Below are 21170 nucleotides of genomic sequence, written 5' to 3'. Positions count from 1 at the left end.
TCAAATCTTTTACCATCCTACTATAACCTTACAAAATTTGAGTTGCAAAATTGCAGTGGTTTGGTGACCAGAGATCATTTATTGAGAATCCTTTCTCGTTTTGCCCTGCTATGTGGGGCAAAATGAGACAGATTTTTAAAAAAAATAATTCAAATAACTTATGATAAATAAAATAGATTTTTAAGAGGTTTAGCAAGATAAAGATTTTATAATATAATACAGTTAATTATAATACATAATATATAACCAAACAAATATAATACATAATCAAACTGTAACTAGTTAATCATATAATCAAACACACTGTCACTAGTCACATAAATCACATAATGCTTCACCAGTATTAATAGAAATTAACATCAGTCTGAATGAGCCCAAGTTGTAAATTTTAAACATTGACTCGGCTTCAATACTTTTGCAGCCATACTCCATAATCCATTACAAAAACATTCACAGTTTTCAACACTTAAACTTTTAACTCTTTCTTTACCCTTTCCTTATGCCCATTTATTTTCTATTTTTTCATTATATTAAAATCAATATTTTCTGAACATCCTGACGACAAAGGTAATAAGGTGCTTGAATTAACTTGTAAATCAATTTTATCAGGTTTATGTAAGTTGGCATTAGAGGTTTTGTCATTATTAAACTTAACGTCTGGAATTATATCCCGACACAAAAGATAAATTTCAGACGTGCGAAAGCTATAACAGGCAACTTCTACAGAGGCAGCTTTATGATATGCTTTAGAGAATATACCTCTAATTTAATCGTTTTTTATTTTCATCCAGGATGCTTATGTAACCATAATCCACATTATACATTATAAAAAGTTTTAAACGGTTTAAAACAACAGTTGTCTTTACACCTTGTTTACCACAAGTTACAGAAGAAACACAATGTTTTCCTTTTATTGTTATAAGTTTAACAGATTTATGAACAGTTGTAATGCCTGATTGATCACAGTTAAAAATTTGATGAGGTTTAAACTTGTACTTTTTTATAACAACTTCTATATCATTGAAACAAATGTTCACAGAACTGCTGTTTAAATCTTAAACACAATTTAAAGACAACCCTTAAGGTTTTCTGATTTCTGAGGTCTGGATTTCTCTTTAAAAAACCCACTTACAGTCTTTAAAAATCTCTTCCTGCAACACCATTGTACTTATTAAATGGATGAACTATTTTGTACTTTTCAACATACTGGCAACTCGTTGAATGTCACTTATAGACAATCCATTTCTTTTATGTAGTCAACTAATTGACTTTCAGTATCATCTGGCAATACTTAAATTTTATTATCATCTGGCAATAATTAACTAAGTGATTTTTTATGCATAATAATAGTCCAAACTCTTTAATTTTCTTTAAATCCTTCTGTGTAAAGCATCTTTATTTATGATAAATGTCAAAGTTGCTATTCTCAATGAGATTTCTTTTAATTTTAACATAACATGCTCTGCTCAGAAAAATTGCCACATTAAGTTTTTCTCATAGTTTCTAACCATATTTAACTTTCTAAATGAACATAGTTGATATCGGCAAAACAAAAAACCCAAAAAGTCTCGTTTTGGCCCGCAACATGATGGCATCAAAATTGTGTAATTACCTGACAATTTTGTCATAGAAATAAAATATCCATATATGGAAATAAAAGCATGCAATGGAAATAAGAGCAATGCCTAAAGATGATAATAAAACACTAACTTTGAATAAAAAGCGTTTCTTTTTCCACTCCGTAAGATAAAAAAAGGCTGAGAAAAATTAAAACAACAACGTATCGAAATTCGCAATTGCCAAGAGATAAAATGGTTGTCGCTCTTTTCATCTTCCTTATTTTAAAGTGAATCAAAATATTTTTTGTAACAAATAATTTAAGAGCACAACTAAACTTTTAAAAACCATTAAAACAATAAATTGCGAGGTTAGGATAACTATAAATGCGATCTGTCTCATTTTGCCCCGCTGTCTCATTTTGTCCCGTCTTACCTTAATTCTTATTTGTTTTACTAAAAATTATAATTCAAATAATCAATATATTAGGCAGAAAAATATAATGACGCGGGCGAAAAAGGGGTTTGCGGGGTATTGGTGTCATGAGGGGGTGAAAATTCTTTTAAGTAAACATTTTTTTGGTTTTAGTATACAAAGTATAAATAAAACTATTTATAAACACGAACATAGTTAATATATTATTATTATATGTAAAATTTTTGGATTATTTTAGGAAAAACATTTTAAAAAGAGTTGTAAGGGGGTCATATATGAAATTTTTTCAATAATAACATTTCATTAGGTTTTATTTAACAAAACTAATAAAAAAAGATTATTAAAAATGTGAACCTAGTTGATCATCGAAAATGTTTCTAGTCATTTTTGTCATAATTTTAATAAAAAAAACACTTAAAAAAAGTGGTTAAAAATATAAAATTTTCAGAATTTTTTGGTTTTAATAAACAAAACCACATATGGACGGGTTAATCCGCAAACTAGACAACTCCACCTTTTTGTAAAATCGACTTTATTGCGGTAACAGGTTTTCTTACTTCTAAGACATCATAGTACAAACCATAAATTGTTCTTAGTAATGATTTTAAATACATAAATATGAAAAATGAACAATAAAAATCCATGTAAGTGCGTATACGGGGCATATGAAATACTTTCATGTTGCTCCTGGACAGTTGGGTTTACTGGAGTTATATCGTTTGCGGATTAAGCCGCATATATAAATGCATACATACATTTATATATATATATATATATATATATATATATATATATATATATATATATATATATATATATATATATATATATATATATATAAGGTTATACAAAAGTCTGGGTATGAATATTATTACATAATAATATTCAAAAATATATCAACCTAGGTTTCGAAAGAAGCGAAATCATATCAAACTTTCAAAAATAATTATCAATTTATAAAGAAAAAGTGTTTAAAAAACTCAAAAAACTCTTCAACACTTCAAAAAAATCTTTTTTAGGTTTTAATTTTAAAGTTTTAGGCACTAAAATCTAAAAATTATTTCTTATAAAATGATCATTACTTTTGATATTTGGAATTTTGTTTCTTTTGAGACAGGTTGATATATTATTGAAGAACCTTATATATAATATACACACACATATATACAAATATTTATTGTAAATAATAAAACTGATTCTAGAAATTTATAAGATTATACTAAGTTATGAAGTTTACAAAAAATAAATGAAATAAATAGTTTTATAAATAACTTATAAAAAGGTCTTTTACAATTAAATTTGTGCTATTCAAATAAGGTGAAGCAAACACCATAACACTAAATGCCATGCCAAGTATTAAAATCACACAAGCTTTGTTGATCAGATATTGGATCACTGGATTTTTCGGGATAACTGTTAATGTGTTGTGTAAAACTATCTGTTGAAATTGCTGGATCAGGATTTATACTCTGTTGGGTATCAGAAATATCTGTGGCAAAATCATATTGCATTTCTTGTTCATCTTTTACACAAGATTTTGTAAAATTCGACGCCCTTAAACTTTCGCCTGAAACGCTTGTCTTTGTCATATTGTGTACTGAATCATGAAAAGGAAATTCAGGATGTTGGATGGGTTCAGGATGTTGGATGGGTTCAGAATGTTGCTTTAAATGGATGTTTAGATGAGATTTGTTCAAGAACTTTTGATCACAAAGAGTGCAACAATACTTTTTCTCATTTACATGAGTCAATAAGTGTCGTTGAAGATACGTTTTTCGAGCAAATTTTTTTCCACATTCACTGCAAATAAAATCTTTTGATACCGAATGCGTAGACATGTGACGTTTTAAATCGTAACTATGACGGTAACTCTGGCCGCAAATATTACAAACAAATGGACGTTGGTTTACATGAATCTGCCGGTGTTTATTGAGGTTGGCCTTATTGTTAAATCTCTTTTCGCAAACATCACACTGAAAAGGTTTTTCACCAGTGTGAATGACAGCATGCGCCTCCATATACCTAAAAGAGTGTTATTAGCCACAATATTTCTAAGCTATGTATAACATAAAAACAACCACATTAAACAAAATACATACTCCTATAAAATTAAAAACACACATGTGTACAGGGTGCGGAAAAAGTTCCCGTTCAAAAATTTAAACAGCAAAAACAGCAAAAGTTCTTGTACAAGACAAGTAACAAATTACACTTTAATTTAAAACAAAATAATGCTAAAAAATACTAAAAGAATACGAAAGAATACAAAAGAATACTAAAAACACACTATATATTGAAAGAAAACACAATACAGATAATTTTTTTAAATTATACTTTTGTATGGGAACTTTTTCTGTACCCTGTACACATAACACTAACAAATACATTATTAAAATAAAAGCATATGCATACATAATAGATAAAAACGCAAATCACAAACATTCACATATATAAATTAACTCATACAAAGACAATCCCATATACAAAATAACACCTATATATTTCATTTTCGCCAGGTCTAAATTTTGAACAGGGGAGAAACTGTTTTAAATGAAGTTAAGACTATTTTAAGACTTATTTAACTGACTATTTTAAGATTTTAACTTTAAGACTATTTTAAGACTTATTTAACTGACTATTTTAAGACTTTAACTTTAAGACTATTTTAAGACTTATTTAAGTGAAGGCAAACAAAATTATAGTTAATAAATTATTTTTTTAGCAATTACCATTTACTTGTAAAAGCACTTCCACAAACTTCACATATAAAGCTTTTTACACCAGCATGAGACTCTAAGTGGCGACGTAAATGTAACTTGCGTCGGAACTTCTTTCCACATTCAGAACAGTTAAACTGACGTTCTTCAGTATGAAGTTTTTTATGGGCAGCAATATTTGTTGTTGACTTGAAATGTTTTCCACAAATTGGACAATTTCCAGGTATTTTGCGTCGTTTTTTAAATTCACTATTGTTATCATCATCACTACGATTTCTTTGCTTTTCATGAAAATGAGTCGAGTCTAAAAGAAATTAAGTTTCTTATTGAAAGTAGAAATAAAACTCAATCAAATCTTTACTAAAAAATCATTGTTAGAAACTTTTTCTTTAATCTAATATCATTAAACTAGGGTCTATAAATCCCCTTTGGTCTCTTGGTAGACCACTAAGAATCATAAATTTTGATTATTTTTTTGGATAGAAAATTTTAAATTTTAGCAAATCTTAAGAAACCAAGATTAGTATCTTTCTAAAAAAAATCTTTATCATTAAATGAAAAGCATAAAATAACTCTAATAACAGGGTGGCCAGCCAATAACTAATTTCAAATTCCAGGATATTTCGAAGACATTTTAAGGAAAACTTTGGGTTTTATTAAGGATATTTTGATCTTTCTTGACAAGAAAAAGACAAAATATGTTGATTCATAAAAAATATGAAAATGAAAAATAACTAAATCATTAGTAGATGTTAATAATACTGACAGTATTATTAACAATATTGTTATTTAGTCATCAGTGTAATACTGGCACAAATAATTTTCAACACTCTATACATTTTCCTTGTCAATATTTGTATAACAATATAACCAATTAAGTGACCATGATACAGTCACTAAAGGTAATTGTCTACTACTAATATTCCGGGTTATAACCTGTTTAAAAAGGATCATCAATTTAGTTGTGGTGGTGGATTTATATACAAGAGAATATTAAATCTTATGAAATAAATGAACAATCTCTAATAAATGAAAATAATGAGCAAGTATGGTGTTTGATTGAAATTGGCGGAGAAAATCTTGTGTGGTTGTGTTTACTGGACAGGTCTTAGTAATAATGAAAAGTGTGTTGACATTATAAAATCATTAAAGCAGACATATGTACTCAAACAAAATAAAAATTGCTCTGTTAATTTAATATGTGGTGATTTTAACTATGCAAACATCAAGTGGAACAACAAAAGCTTTAGTGAGATTATAAATGAGAGTAACACAACAGCAAGTATGTTTGTTGAGTCGCTACATGATTGTTACCTGCACCAAAATGTTAACCGTCCTAGTTATCAAGTAAAGTTTGGTATAGATACTAATATTTTAGACCTCCTTTTAACTGATAATAGCAACAGAGTTTATATTCTGGAGAATTTTCGACCGTTAGGTGGCATCAATCATGGTCATCATACTTTGAAATTTAGATTTGGATATGAAAATAGGTCTAATTTATTAATACAAAAAAAAATAATAACGAAAACATTTTTATGGAAAAAGGAAAACTATAAAGCATTAGATTTGTATTTTAATAACACAAACCGGGTATAAGAATTTGAAGAACTTGTTGTTAATGAATGTTACAAAAAATGGTTAAGAAAATATGAAATAGGGTGTGAAAAATATATTACAACACTAAATTTAGATAAAAATTCTTTTCAACACAAAAACAACTTACTGTGGATGACAAGTGAACTTAAAAGTATGTGTAAAAAAAAAAAAAAAAAGTTGGTTTAGAAACAAAAATTTTTTAAAAAAGGTTTTAAAAGTCTTTTAGAAGTCAATAAGTATAAAAAATTAAAGATATAAAAAACTTGTCAAAAAAAGTAATTACAATTTTGAAAGAAACATGGCTCTTAATTCAAAAAACAATCCTAAAAGTGTCTATGCATATATAAATAAAAAAACAAGATTTAAAGACTTTATCAAAGCAATAATGCTACATAATGGTATTATAACTACTAATAATCAAGAGATAGTAAACACTCTTAATGAATTTTTTGCATATGTTTTTATACAAGTTGATTCATCAGAAGAAGTTTTAGGCAACAATCTTTTGAAAAAATATTCTGATCCATATTTTAGTATTTCTATTATTCAGAAACATTTGAGTAATTTAAACATGTACAAAGTAGGTCCAGATTATGTTCATCCAAAAGTTTCATGGGAATGTTCAGAATCTTTGTCAAGTTGTTCGCATTAATATAGCATTAATATAGCATTAATATAATATAATAAGTAGTTAGCATTAATATTTCATAAATCTTTTAGTACAGAAACTATTCCAAAGTTATGGTCATGTGCAAACGTTGTTCCGTTATTCAAAAAGGGCAATAAACTAGATTCAACAAATTATAGACCAGTTTCATTAACATCAATTGTTGGTAAAGTTATGAAGCGAATTATTAGAGATTGTATAATGGTATTTCTCATTGAAAACATTTTAATTTCTAAAGAGCATCATGGTTTTGTTAATAACAAAAGTTGTATAACAAACCTGTTGGAAACATCATGCAAGTTAGTGTATGAAGAGGCATTTCAGTTAATGTTTTGTTTTTGAATTTCAAAAAAGCATTTGATTCAGTCTCTCACAAGAAATTACTGGAAAAATTATTTAGAATGAGATTTGGGTTATTTTTGTTAAATTGGTGTAAATCATTTTAGTCAGATCTAACTCAAAGGGTGGTGATAAGAGAATAAATTTCAAGTTGGAAGATGGTTACTAGTGGATACCACAAGGTTCGGTACTTGGACCTCTTTTATTTTTAATCTTCATTAATGACTTATTTCAGTCACTAAATTATATACAGATGATGCCAAAGTTATTTCAATCAATCATTGTTATGATTAAAATAAATTATTACAAGAGGAAATTAACATGTTAGTAAAATGGTCTGAATATTGGTTAATTAAATTTAATGAATCGAAATGTAAAGCGTATATTGGCAAAAAGAATCCTAGATATGAATAAAAATTGAACAACTCTGTTTTAACAGAAACAAAAATACAAAAAGATCTTGGGATTTTCATTTCTAATAATTTAGAGTGGAAATATCATATTAATCCAGCTATAGGCAAAGCAAACAGAAAATTAGACATGATCAAAAACTCTTTTAAGTATTTAGATGCGGTAGTGGTGTAGTGGTAAGGTATGCGGTAGTGGTAAAGCGCTCGCTTCATAAGCGAGAGGCTCCGAGTTCGATCCCCACCACGTCCCTGGTAGTACCGCGCTCAACTTGTTTCTCTGCGCAGCGGCCTTGTTTGTCAAGGTTCGTGTTTCGGAGCTATAGAGTTGAGAAAGAGTTATAACCACTAATAAGTAGCCTCCTCATCTGTAGTGGCCTTCTAGGTCTTGAGGAGGTGAATAACAAAACAAAAAACAAAAAAAAAAGATGAATTTTCATTAAAGTTACTATACAAATTGTTAGTACCTCTTTATTTGGAATATGGAGCAACAGCTTGGAGTCCATTTTGGAAGAAAGACATTGACAATTTTGAATTCGTGCAACACAGGACTACTAGAATCAAATCTTTATGGGGGAAATTGTATGAAGAAAGATTAAAGATACTTGAATTGCCAACTTTGCAATTAAGATAAAAGAAGAAGAGGTGATTCAAATGTATAAGATCTCAAAAGGCAAAGATTTTGTTAATTTTCACCACCCTCTACTAAAATTTTGAGCTGGAACGATCAAGCAGAAGTAACAATTGTATGCAGAAAATTTACCAATTCGAGAATTTGTCACCATTTCTTCACAAACAGAGTTACAAACGAAAGGAATTTTCTTCCTTATTATTTTTTGTAATCGGCTGTCATAGTTTTAATTCTACGTAACTAAGACTCAACACACCTCAAGTGTGTACAGCATCTTTTCTATTCTATTCTATTAGTATTTATATACTCTTGAAAATAAAAATTAAATATTTATTTTAATCTAAAAAAACTACTCAGTCTTACCTTGTGAAACAATTTGATGGATGATATGATCAGATATTTCTAATGATGATTGGACTTTGTTTAAAGATGCCAATTGTGTAAAAGAATGAGACGCCGTTGATTCAACATTGTTTATATGAGAAATATCTTCTTGTGGAGCATCAAATGTAGAAAGGAGTGTATTGAGTTCATCTTTATGCTTTTCACCATCAAACTGCGGAATTAATTCCTGTTCATTAATAACTTTTGATTGAACCTGAAATAAGAAAAAAATATTTCTTGAAATTTCTAAATACTTGTTTTTTTTATTTTAGGTTTAGTAAATAAATAAAAAAATAATAATAATCATTATCTAATCCATAGAGATAAATTCTACACTTATTTGGTATATTTATTTTCTGATTATATTTTTGTTGTTATTGTGATATTTGATTAAAACTTTTGTCTAGAATAATGAATTTAAAAACAAGAATAATGAATTTAATAATAGAATAATGAATTTAAAAACAAAAGCTCTTTATTCACAAAGCACTACACCACTAACAAATAAATAGTTATTAAATGTGAATCTTAAATTTTTCAAGCAACTCCAATAGACTTTTAAAACTTTAAAAACAACTGTGATTGCTTTAATATTCTAAACACCTTCGTGAGTGTTGGAATCTTTTGCAAATTTTATTTATTTATTTGTAAGTAAACAAATAAAGTCAATAAAAGCATTAAAAAAATATTTTTTATAAGGAAAATTGAAAAAAAAAAAAAAGTAACCTTCTTACATTAAGAATCTCATTTGATGTATGAACTTTTTCTTGAACTTCTGGTATATGATGTTCAAACTCAGTCCAAAAGTCTCTAATAAGGTGCTCAAGATGTATAAAACTTGATGTGGGTTCCCAAGAGTACTTCACCCATCGTACTTTATAGTACCGAGTGCCATCCTTATTGAAAAAAAAAAATATTAATTAATAAAAGTCAAATTAGCAACAATAAAAAATTACTATGTAAAGCTTGTTTCATTGTTTTTTTGAACCAATAAAACAATGATACAAAATAATGAAAACAACCTGTAAACTCAACTGTTAATTAATTTCCTAGGTACCTAAAAACTTTGTAAGCAATATTTACTGATTAGTAAGTAAATATTAATTAAATTGAGATGTAATGACTCTCTTATTTGCGAAATAACATCAAGAAAGTGGAGTTTTTGCAAATAAAAAGTATTCTTTTTTTTTTTTTACCACGGACTAAAAAACATCAACTCTGACATCAAATAACAGTTTGTAAAAAATAAATAAACATGAAAATATATATTATTTTTCAACAGCTAAAATTCAAATATATTTTTAAATATAAAAATTAACTTTAACAAAAAGTAATTAAATTACACTATTTGAAAATAGTTGCATCATAAATGCATTAAGCTCTTTTTAAAATACTTCTTTACAACTTTTAAATGTTATTGTGTGGAAATTTTAAACGTCGTTTTAAATAAAATTTACATTAATTATAAAGTCATGGTTTTCACAAAAACTGCGGTTTTCAGAAAAAAAATTTAGACAAACCTTTTCCAAAACAGTATCTATTATTTTTTCAGCACAAAATGAAGCGCCAAAAGTTGCAGCTATAGCCTGAATACTATCAAGAGGAATCGTTTCATCCATGTAATTAAGTTGTAGTATGTCAAATTATCTCAACACTGTCCAAAATCTGAGAAAATTGTTTTTATTATACATATATGTTTGATTACTTTACGGAAAAGAAGTTTCTTAAATTCTCAGCCGTGCGGGATTATTTGTTTAAAGTGTAATGCTTCCCGCGCTAACTTTAGAACCATGATATTAAACTTGATCTTTCAAAGTTGCATTCATTAATTAACAAAGTGTAAATTTTAAGACCATATATAGTTAAAATGCAAAGCTGAATTAAGGTTTCCACATAAATTTTAATAACTATAAAATTAAACTGAAAGAAAGAATATATATATATATATATATATATATATATATATATATATATATATATATATATATATATATATATATATATACATATACATATACATATATATATATATATATATATATATATATATATATATATATATATATATATATATATATATATATATATATATATATATATATATATATATATATATATATATATATATATATATATATATATATGAACTGAAATAACTACCAATCCAGATTTACTCTTGCTTTTCATTGATCGCAGATAAGTTATCTTTCGTCTACCAAAACTCAGCTGTAGCAGATGTTACAGGATGAGTCAAATAAACTTAATAGAGTGTAGAACTCAGGAAGACCTGGTGCTATCTGTTTCTCAATTAAGAATGGTTGTACATCTTTCATTTATAGTTCAGTTGTCAACGATGGAGTTATTGATGCAAACGCATCTTTGAAAATATCATGCTCTGCCAATGGTGCTTCAATGTTTATTTAAAAATTTAAATTTCACATAAACTTCAAAATTAATTTAAGTTTTCTTCTGATATTTACATTACCAATCTGATATCAGTTTGTTACGATATCGTAACATCGATGTTTTAAAACTTTTAAAAGAAGGATTTGTAAAAACAATTTTGTAAATGCAATTTTTTAATTTTTTTTTATTTTGCTGTGCTCATATTTTTAACTTGGTGAAATTCACCTTAAACATCAGAAACATTTTTTTGAACCAACAAGTAGACACTTGCACCACAAAAAACGAATATTTTGTTGCATCCGGTAAATAATTTTAATTTGATCTCTATACTTACAAATCAATTATTTACAAATGAATATAGGGCGTGGAAGTACAAGATAATGAGATAGCTGTTTAAACTTCAACAAGTTAAAATCAAAAACATAAAATCTCTTTAACAACAAATCAAAACATAAAATCTCTTTAAAAAAGTAATGCATCGGTTATCGAATATATCAATCTAATAATGTCGAGTTACATGTTTAACGAGAGACACTTAATCATTATTGAACGAGAGAAACGTAATTCAAATATTTCAGTCATCATTCTTAACAGTTATTGTACTAAGGTAAAAAATAACTAAAATTGTACCAGCATATAAATCTGGAAGAACCTGCTCCATAAACAAGTACTATCAATCTCAGTTCATTTTGTGTTATTATGTACTTATTGAGTATATTATGTATTTATTGAGTATATATTGAGAATATATGTACTTATTGAGCGAAATTTGTTTAATACAAATGTAATAAAAAACAAATAACGATAAATACATTTTAAAAATATTTGTATGATATGAGTTATACAAATATTTAAATAATAACAAAATTCTAAATGAAAATCAATATACAAAATAATAGTTTCCAAACGCAACATTAACATTCACTACTTGGTCTTATCAATAAAACTAGCAAACTATTTAAGTACCAAAAAAAGTTGGTAATAGAAAATTTTATTTACTCGTCGCTTTTGACACTGAAAAATATTGTGTTAAAAATAAATGAAAAATAAGATGTAAAAAAATAGCCTAAAAATTATATAACATAATACTAAATTGCTTACATATCTATAATAAACATCACTACAACACTACAACACTACGTCACTGCAACACTACGTTATTACAACATTCGTCACTACAACACTACGCCACTATAACACTACGTCACTGCTACACTACGTTATTACAAATAAAAAAACAACAACACGAAACTGCTAAAAATTAGATACAGTACTCCTCAAGATTTAATTTTTTCTCTCTTTTGTATGTTGTTATATTAATGACCTTTCGAATGTTTTCAAATATAAGACATTCGAGTTGGCATTTAAGTTGAAGGCATTCAAGGTAAAGTTAAACAATATAGGTTGGTTGCCTAGTCAAGCCTCTTGCAAATGAGGTAAGAGAAAATATAAAAATGCTTATCTACGGATTCATCAAAGAACATTAAATCATCTATTTTGGGGCACTCCGTTAACAGACTATGTGTTGCATAAATGTAAGTTATAACTTACATATATGCAACACTTAGTCTGTTAACGGAGTTAACATGTGTTGACTATGTGTTGCATAAATATGTTACGTTTATGCAACACATAGTCTGTTAGGGATCGTCCATAAAGTACGCACGCTTTTTTTTCATTGACCCCTTTCCCCCTCTCCCCTGCATTTTGCAATACGCTTTTTTGAGTACCCTCCACCTCCTTAAAAGTACTTACGCTTTTAACCATTTTATCTAACATTTTATGATATTTTTTTCAATTTGGAGTCTCCTTTCAAATAAAAATCAACACACTGCCCTCCCATCTCAAATATACGCCATCTGCAGACCCCCTCTTCCCCCCCGAGCGTACTTACTTTATGGACAATCCCTTAACGGAGTGCCCCAAAATAAATGATTTTATGTTCTTTGATGAATCCGTAGATAAGCAATTTTATTTTTTTTTAAACATATACAATACATAGTTATTTAGTGATGTAAATGAGCATAAGGCAAGTTGTGCCTTTAAAACATCTAAAACTTGAAATATGATTCTAACCAATATAAATTGAAAAAGTTGATAAACCAGTAAAAAACAAAATCGAACTCAAATAAGTTTCTTTGTCTTAAAGGATTTATGTTAAAATTAAATTTAATTTCAAAAAGTAAATAGATATAAATAAGTATTTAAATAATAAGCATTGGAGGACTTTCAACAAAAAAATTAATTGTATTTAGAAAAAATTAGTTGTATTTAAAAAAAAAATTAAGTAAAACCCAAAGCAACAATTAAACGGTTCCAAAACTATATCTTTTAAGTTAAAATAATATATATAATTAATTAATTTGAAACAAAAAACATAAAAAAGTTATTTATTATTAAAATAGGCTCGCAAAAAACATAAATTATTTAAAGTTTCGTCATTTAAAGATGATCGAATTTTCCTACATAACATTCCCGATGAAGAGAAAGCCCGTTCAGCTTCTACGCTCGTTGGGGGAATAGTTAAAATATAATCGTAGACCAATGTCAAGTTGGTACCACGTGTACCGTCTTCCACAAATATAGAAAGTTCTTTTCGTACCATTTTAGTCAAATCGTTAATATTTCGCTTTGTTTTTGGTACTGTTTTCATTTTCATCTCATTATTTATGGCGATGTCTAGCTGCTCCTTTAATGTCAAGGTCAAAGGTTCGTCTTCGCACATTATGGTATTTTCGTCATCATCTGTTTCTGTAGGGAATGCTGTAGTTTCAGTTTGTACGGATGAGAGCCGCTGGATAAGATGCACAATTAAGTTTACCAAAGCAGTTTTAGTTAGCCGATCAAATATGATATCTGAACCAAAATTATTTTGGGCTTGATCTCCTTTATGAAGATATTTTATAAGAAAAGATAAATTTGTGCGTCTTTCTTTTATTCTTTTAATTAAGGAGGTCTTCATATTGTTACTTAAAGGTCCTACGCCTAAATTTTGCAGCATAAATGCCAGGGTAGCATCAGCTGATAGTAGATTGGCGTCTCTCCGACATAAAGCCTCTACAGCCAATTTCACTGGTAACAACATAGAAACTGTTGATTATATCAATTCTAATTTAGATTCCGTAAAATTAATACTCGAGCTAAGTCAATCAGGGCTTTTTGAATAGAATTTTTTAGTTTATAAAAACGCTCTAGCATAAAAAGTAAGCTGTTTTATCTGGTCTTGTTATTTAATATTAATGACAGGTTATTACCCTGTTCAGTTTTTACAAAAACTTGAAGGGTTTCATTTTTTGTTGGTGATCGTCTGAACAGCTTAACAACTTTTCTAACTTTGCTTATCAATGGAGCCAAATTATTTGCAAGTTCATTTGAATTTGGTGAGCTCTGAAAAATCTTTAGTCCGTCTAAATGGTCTTTATTATATTCATTGGAAATCTTACCAGCACTATTTTCATCATATTCAAAATAATCATCTGTCGATTCCACAACTGTTATTTTATACAAGACGTCAACCACAGCCAAATGGATTCCATGGGTTAGACAAAGTTGTTGGTCGATGGACATTAATCGGCCTACTTTCTTCATAACCGAAGCACCATCTGTGGTAATACATACAATATCGCGATCAATTTTTAAGTTGTGTTCTTTCAGTATGTTTTCAATTAACTTAACACACATTTCTGCTGGGAAATGTCCATTAACTCTTGCTAAACGCAAATTCCAAAATCTATTTCGAGAATGAGCATTAATGTTCAAATAACGTCTATTTTTTACCGAAGTCCACTCGTCAAACGTAAGACTAAATCGATTTCCTTGACGTTGAAGTTCAGATAATTCTTCTATTATTGAACTTCGAATTTTAGTAGCATATTTTATAACTATTTGGCGAATGGATTAAGATGATTTTGGCACATCAAAACCTCGAGCTACTAGCGATTTTTTTAGCTCATTAGATGTTACAAAAACTCTGAATGGCAAGCCATCGGTGGCCGTCATTTTAGCTAAAACATTTGGCAGTGTATCTTCGTCTTCGTTTTTAATGTAAAAAGTTGTAATTTTATTTCTGGGCCTAACGAGTTGCAAATCAGGCGTAGTCGAAACACAAGCAGTAGATAACGAAGTTGAAACTTCAACTTGATAACGTTTCAATAAATCTATTTGGTGAGAAGTCCTTAAATGTGTATGGGATCCACTAGTCGAGCCACCACAGGTCTTCATTTCTCTAGCACATTTTTTACATTTTGCTGCAGCTCCAGACTTTTCGCACAAAAAGTAATTCCACACAGAGTTTTTGTCCTGAAGTCCTTTTTTAAAATCTTTAAATACTTTTGGTTTATCAGCCATGGCAGCACGTTTTTGAATACTATAATTTGCAAAATATGAAAAATAATATTGAAATACAAAATAAATGAATATTAAAAATTTATAAAAATGAAGATAAAGATATGAACTTATATGAATTTAATATAATTATATGAATTACATATTGAATTATATCAACTTTTCATATAATAATATTTTATTTCGTTAAATGTGTTATACTTTAAACTGACTGCGAATCATAAACAAAAATCATAAACTACACATATATTACATATATATACACATCATTTCGCAATCGCAATTCCCAAGCAGTCTTAAAAAGCGTGCTTATACAAGCCTATAAGTCATTACTTCCAATATCGTTTTCTATTTTGAGAAGTCGTTATTTTAAGCACGTGCAAACCAGTGATTACGAAATATCAAACGAGATTACAAAAGATCAAACGAGAATTATGAAACGAGATTACGAAACGAGATTACGAAAATTACGAAATTTACGAAAGATTACGAAAATTACGAAAATTACGAGATTACGAGAATTACGAAACGAGATTACAAAAAATCAAACGAGAAACGAAATATCAGACGAGATTTAAAACATGGAAAAAAATGTGACATCTATGTGTTATATGAATAAAAAAACATGACTAAATCTGTAATAGAGATGTAGTTATGTCTTTATATTATATAGAGATGTTTTTAGGTTTTTTTATCTTGCCTATGAATAGGCAAGACGTGTGTGTTAAATATTTATTCTTTTTAAATTTATTCTTTGTCTTTATTTGTTGTTGTTATATTTGCAAATATATATAAAACAAATAAAATGAACCACAACACAACAAAGTTACAAACAACAAAGTGAAAAATTTTTTTGTTATCCATTTTTATTATCAAAGTTTTTCTCTGTGATATTTTTATGCTTATAACTCTCTAAAATTATCTGTGTCAAAACACGCCTGAAGTCTAATGAAACAGTTTCTGTGCGATGAAAAAAATAATTGAAATACCGGTATATAGCGGTATTGAGAACTTGGTATCGGTAATAGAAAAATGGCCGGTAAACCGGGATACCGGTCTTCGGTATACCGGAATTGGATGCCCTAATTGTGATAGATAAAAATTGTAATTGCATACAGGAAATGTTCAATAAATTAGTCATGCTTTTGATTGTTGTTATATTGAGTAAAAGATTTGATTTAGTTAAATAGTTACAAAAAGTTGACAATTAAAATGCTATTGAATTTTCTCATTGAAATGACAAAATATCCTTTATATATTCCTCTATAGACGAAATATTTCCTCAGATTTCTTTTGCGGTTTTTTGCATTAAAAATTCATTATAGAATATTATAGAATGCTTTTTCTAAAATATTATCGTAGCATCCATAATCTCCTAGCCACGAATTACCTTCTGTTAAGCGTTATATATATATATACATATATATATATATATATATATATACATATATATATATATATATATATATATATATATATATATATATATATATATATATACATATATATATATATATATATATATATATATATATATATATATATATATATATATATATATATATATATATATATATATATATATATATATATATATATATATATATATAATTACTTAATTATTATAATTATTTTGTATATTTAACACCCAATGTAATTTACAAGGTAAAAAGAAAAATAAGAAAGTTATTTCTAATGATTTTCACTTTAGAAATTCTAAGAATTTAATAACTTCCAGAATTTGTTTGAAAATTCCTTTTTGCTCTTTCGAATTCCAGCACTCTATTGTATACTTAAAAGTTTGTTCAACTTCGGAGGGAATTTCACTATTAGAAAGAGCTTTTTTTACCTTCTTTTTACTTTGAAAATTTAAAATCTGAAAACGGCATGATCCAGGATATCACCAACAAGCGAATGCTGAAATAAAGGGTGTTTCAGTTGTGAAAAGATAATGTCTGCAGTTTATTTATTATTAAGAAGACGAAGGAACAAGCTTAATTTATTTTGTTGAGCAGTTTTTGAAATAATTGGATTTTAAATAGCAAATTCGTATAGTTATTACTGTGTTTTGAAACATTTAAAAGCGATTGTTGGGCACTTCTTCCAATTATATCTAGCTTTTTTTTTAAATCAGAATTATTTTCACATAGCTACATACCATAAGTTAAGGTAGGGACTGCTGATGATTTATATATATAGGAAATAGAACTTGGGTAGGCAAACCGGATTTTAGATTCAGCGAGAGTTTGAACTCTAAAGTTTGAGACTTTTTTATCCACGTTTGTATAACTGAGTGAAGCAAAAATTGAATGTTTGGTATTCCATGTGAATCCCAGATGTCTAAATTTATTATGAAAATATTTTTTTTTAACAGAAGGCATCATCGTATTGGTTTGTATTTGTAATGCATTATTAAAATGAAAAAAAAACTTTTTGGTGATACTCCGAGTTTCAATCATCATATATATTTAAATCAAGAAAAAAAACCCCGTTAGAATTACAAATTAAACAATTTAAACAGCCTTGAGATATGACGTCAAAAATTGATTATGTCGATTCTCGATGACGTCAGATCTCTTCACGTTGTTTAATTTGTACACTTAATGGTTTTTTCATTTCTTGATTTAAAAATATATGCCTGATGATTTCTGCCAGACATAAAACTCCGAGTACCACCGGAAAGCTGTATTTCTCATTCGAATACTTATTAAATATATCGGATCTATTTTATAAAACATTTGTTGACATAATATCGTTCACTATTAAACGAATAACATCATAAAAGTAAAAATCAACTAAAATAGTTATCGTAGCGCATCATTTTTCAAAACAGCCACGGAAAAAGATGCACTACGGTAACTATTTTAGATGCTAGTCTATTTTAAAAGCTATCTATGGGGCGAACTTCTTAATTAAATGCTCTTCCGCGGTGCTCTGTATCAAGATCGTTAGGTCTTCTTCGGGCACCGAAAATAAAAATAAAAATAATAGCAAGGAGAGAAAAAATCTATTGTTTCTCATTTGAGTTAGAATAAGTTTAACATTTTTTGAAACATTTTTTAACACACTTTTTTTATAGTTTGAGGGCTTCAGCTCTTGAGGTATTTTTCTGACTTGGATTTTTATATGACGTGTTCCACTTTTTCGTTGTGTTTCAATTTTTAGTAATTACACTACCATCCATAATTATTCGAATGGTCGTACTTTTTGATAAAAGATATCAAAGTTTTACTTACTATTGGGAGAAAAACTGAAAACAAACCCACCTGAATTATATGTTATATTCTTATTTATTAGAATTAAAATATTAATAAAAAATCCCATCGGATTAATTTATAACTTACTTACCTATTAATCACCTTTATAATATACACATTTTTGGCATTGTACTTAACGACTTATCCAATATGTCAAAGTCAATTTTATGCCACTAACTAATAAGTTTTTTTCCACAACTTATGCGTCATTGGGCAATAGTTTTTGATACTAATTTTAATTCCTCCCATGAAAATCAGATTGGAGAGATATTTTGTGATTGGAGAGATATCTTGTGACTAGAGAGATATCTTGTGATTGGAGAGATATCTTGTGATTAGAGAGATATCTTGTGATTGGAGAGATCATCCTCGAACTTATGCTCAAACTTTAATTGTTAAAACATAAGATTTAATATCAACACATTTAATGAAAATAAAGTTTTTTCATTTCCAGAGAAAAGTAATTTAAAATTTTGTTAAATTCACGGCAAAATAACATTTTAAAATTATACATTTTTTATAATATGACATGAGAAAGTAGAGATGTGAGTGGCTATTCTCTATTCGACTACTTTTTTTACTATTCGGTAATCGTAAAATTAATTTTTTTTATTAAATACTAATCACATTTTTATTCTTTTGAGAAAAATGAAAAAACTAATTACCCGGCCACACCACATCAAAAGGTAGATTTGGGTAATTTGAGCTAGATGCGTTGTATTTTTCGAATTGACTTTATGTGGTGAAGTTAAACCATTTCCATTTGAATTTATGTAACGATAACTTTTTTTTTTTCACATCTTCAAATGTGTGCATATCTAGAGATTAGTTTGATTGTTTTCATTTTTATATATATATATACCTTTTCAGGGGTCATTTTATCACCAAATTATTCTTTGAGATGTAAATGTCCAACCTTGCTATAAGAAAATGCTCATGTAATATGGTAGTTCTTCTTCTGTAGGAACATTGTTCAAGAATATAGAAATTGGCATATTTAGCTGTATAGTTGCTAATGCTTTTAATCTTTAGTTGAGTAAGTACAGTTATATGATGGCTAATATAAGTAACTGCTACTTTTATCATCAAAACTATAATGCATAACCTTTTATATTCAGAATTTCCGACCTCATTTCAACATACTATCACATCATTTTGACATCGTATCATTTAATTTCGGCATTGTATCAGTACATTTTGACAATGTCGCATTTTAATTTCGACACTGTTGCATCACATTTTGAATAAAATTATATTTATGATGAAAGTTTTTGTTAAATAATAATGGTTAATATTTAATAGGGCCAATAAACATAAATTTAAAAATTTTTAAAGTGAATACTGAAATTATGAATGTGGTTTCAAATATAATTATTTAAATATTCGTAAAGTATACATGTAACTTAAATTATTTGGGTATTTATTACTTTAAGTTACCATCATCGATTGTTTTTAATTGCCATCTTAACTATTTCTATTATTCAAATTATTTTAATTGCCAAAAACAAATATCTATTTTTTTTATCCCAATAATATTGAAATGTCGACAAACTATAAACTAATATCATAATTTTTTATTTTGAAAAAAAAAATATTTCCTTTCACTGCGACGATAAAATCAGTGTTCACAGTAAAAATTTAAATATCTTTTTCTAACAGCAATGCCGAATCAAATAATTAACTAGAAAAGTTGTTCAAGGAAGATTGAATAAAAATTTACCATCACAAATCACAAATATTCTTGAACTTAAATAAACTACAGCCTATTCAATTATTGAAAATTATAAAATGATAAGCCGATAGAAAGACAATTAAAAGTTCTAGAAACAGAAGTTAATTTAGGAATCCAAGATACTAATTAAAATTTGGATTAATGATTGTGGGATAACTCTTAATGAATTTAAACAAAAACATTTTGAACAAAAATTTATTTCATTGAGTCGTTCTACGTTCTGCAAGATGCATTGAAAGTTTCAATTTTACTTCAAAACGTGTTCACAATATTTCAGAAAGAAGAAATTCCAAAAACATTGATAAAAGAGCTATTTATGCAAAATGGTTCATTAACACTTTGTCCTCAATGAATGATACTATAATGTTTTATTGATATAGTAAGCTATAGTTTTTCTATGGGAATTAGAAGAGGAGGTTCTTTAGCTGGAAAGAGGGTCACTCAATCACTGACCAATATACGGTTAAGAAATATTTCAGTCTGTTGTGCAATGAACTAAAAATTTTGAAGTATGAAGCACAAACAAGAGCACTTAATGTGTTTTTTATTCCTCTAGTAAAAATCTAGAAAGTTGTTTTTTATTCGTCTAGTATCAGCACAATTAGTTGTTAATGAAATTGTTGGAGCTGTTTAGTTTTAGATAATTTTCGTTTCCATTAAGTTGCTGTTGCTTAAGATGACTTATATGTACGTGA

At 27.7% G+C, this 21170-nt stretch overlaps 1 protein-coding gene across 1 annotated transcript; it reads right to left on the bottom strand.

Moving 5' to 3' along the window:
* Positions 1–3153: 3153 nt before the first annotated feature.
* Positions 3154–10454, bottom strand: LOC100207775 (zinc finger protein OZF). Its single transcript, XM_065806215.1, has 5 exons — positions 10257–10454; positions 9471–9632; positions 8716–8950; positions 4722–5013; positions 3154–4014 (listed from the first exon to the last, which is right to left on the bottom strand). The coding sequence occupies exons 1-5, from the start codon at positions 10353–10355 to the stop codon at positions 3330–3332; spliced, it is 1473 nt and encodes a 490-aa protein (XP_065662287.1). The 5' UTR covers positions 10356–10454; the 3' UTR covers positions 3154–3329.
* Between the last annotated feature and the right edge of the window lie 10716 nt (positions 10455–21170).

This window comes from Hydra vulgaris, chromosome 09 (genome assembly GCF_038396675.1).
Source record: "Hydra vulgaris chromosome 09, alternate assembly HydraT2T_AEP".
In the NCBI taxonomy this organism is placed as follows: Eukaryota; Metazoa; Cnidaria; class Hydrozoa; order Anthoathecata; family Hydridae; genus Hydra; species Hydra vulgaris.
The sequence above is the reverse complement of the archived record's forward strand: the minus strand, read 5'-3'. Positions and strand labels throughout refer to the sequence as shown.

Coding starts and splice junctions, on each gene's coding strand:
- LOC100207775 (XM_065806215.1), bottom strand. CDS start 10,355: ATGGATGAAACGATTCCTCTTGATAGTATTCAGGCTATAGCTGCAACT. Junction 9,633..10,256: donor TAGATACTGTTTTGGAAAAG/GTTTGTCTAAAT, acceptor TTTTTCAATAAG/GATGGCACTCGGTACTATAA. Junction 8,951..9,470: donor CATCAAATGAGATTCTTAAT/GTAAGAAGGTTA, acceptor TTCTTATTTCAG/GTTCAATCAAAAGTTATTAA.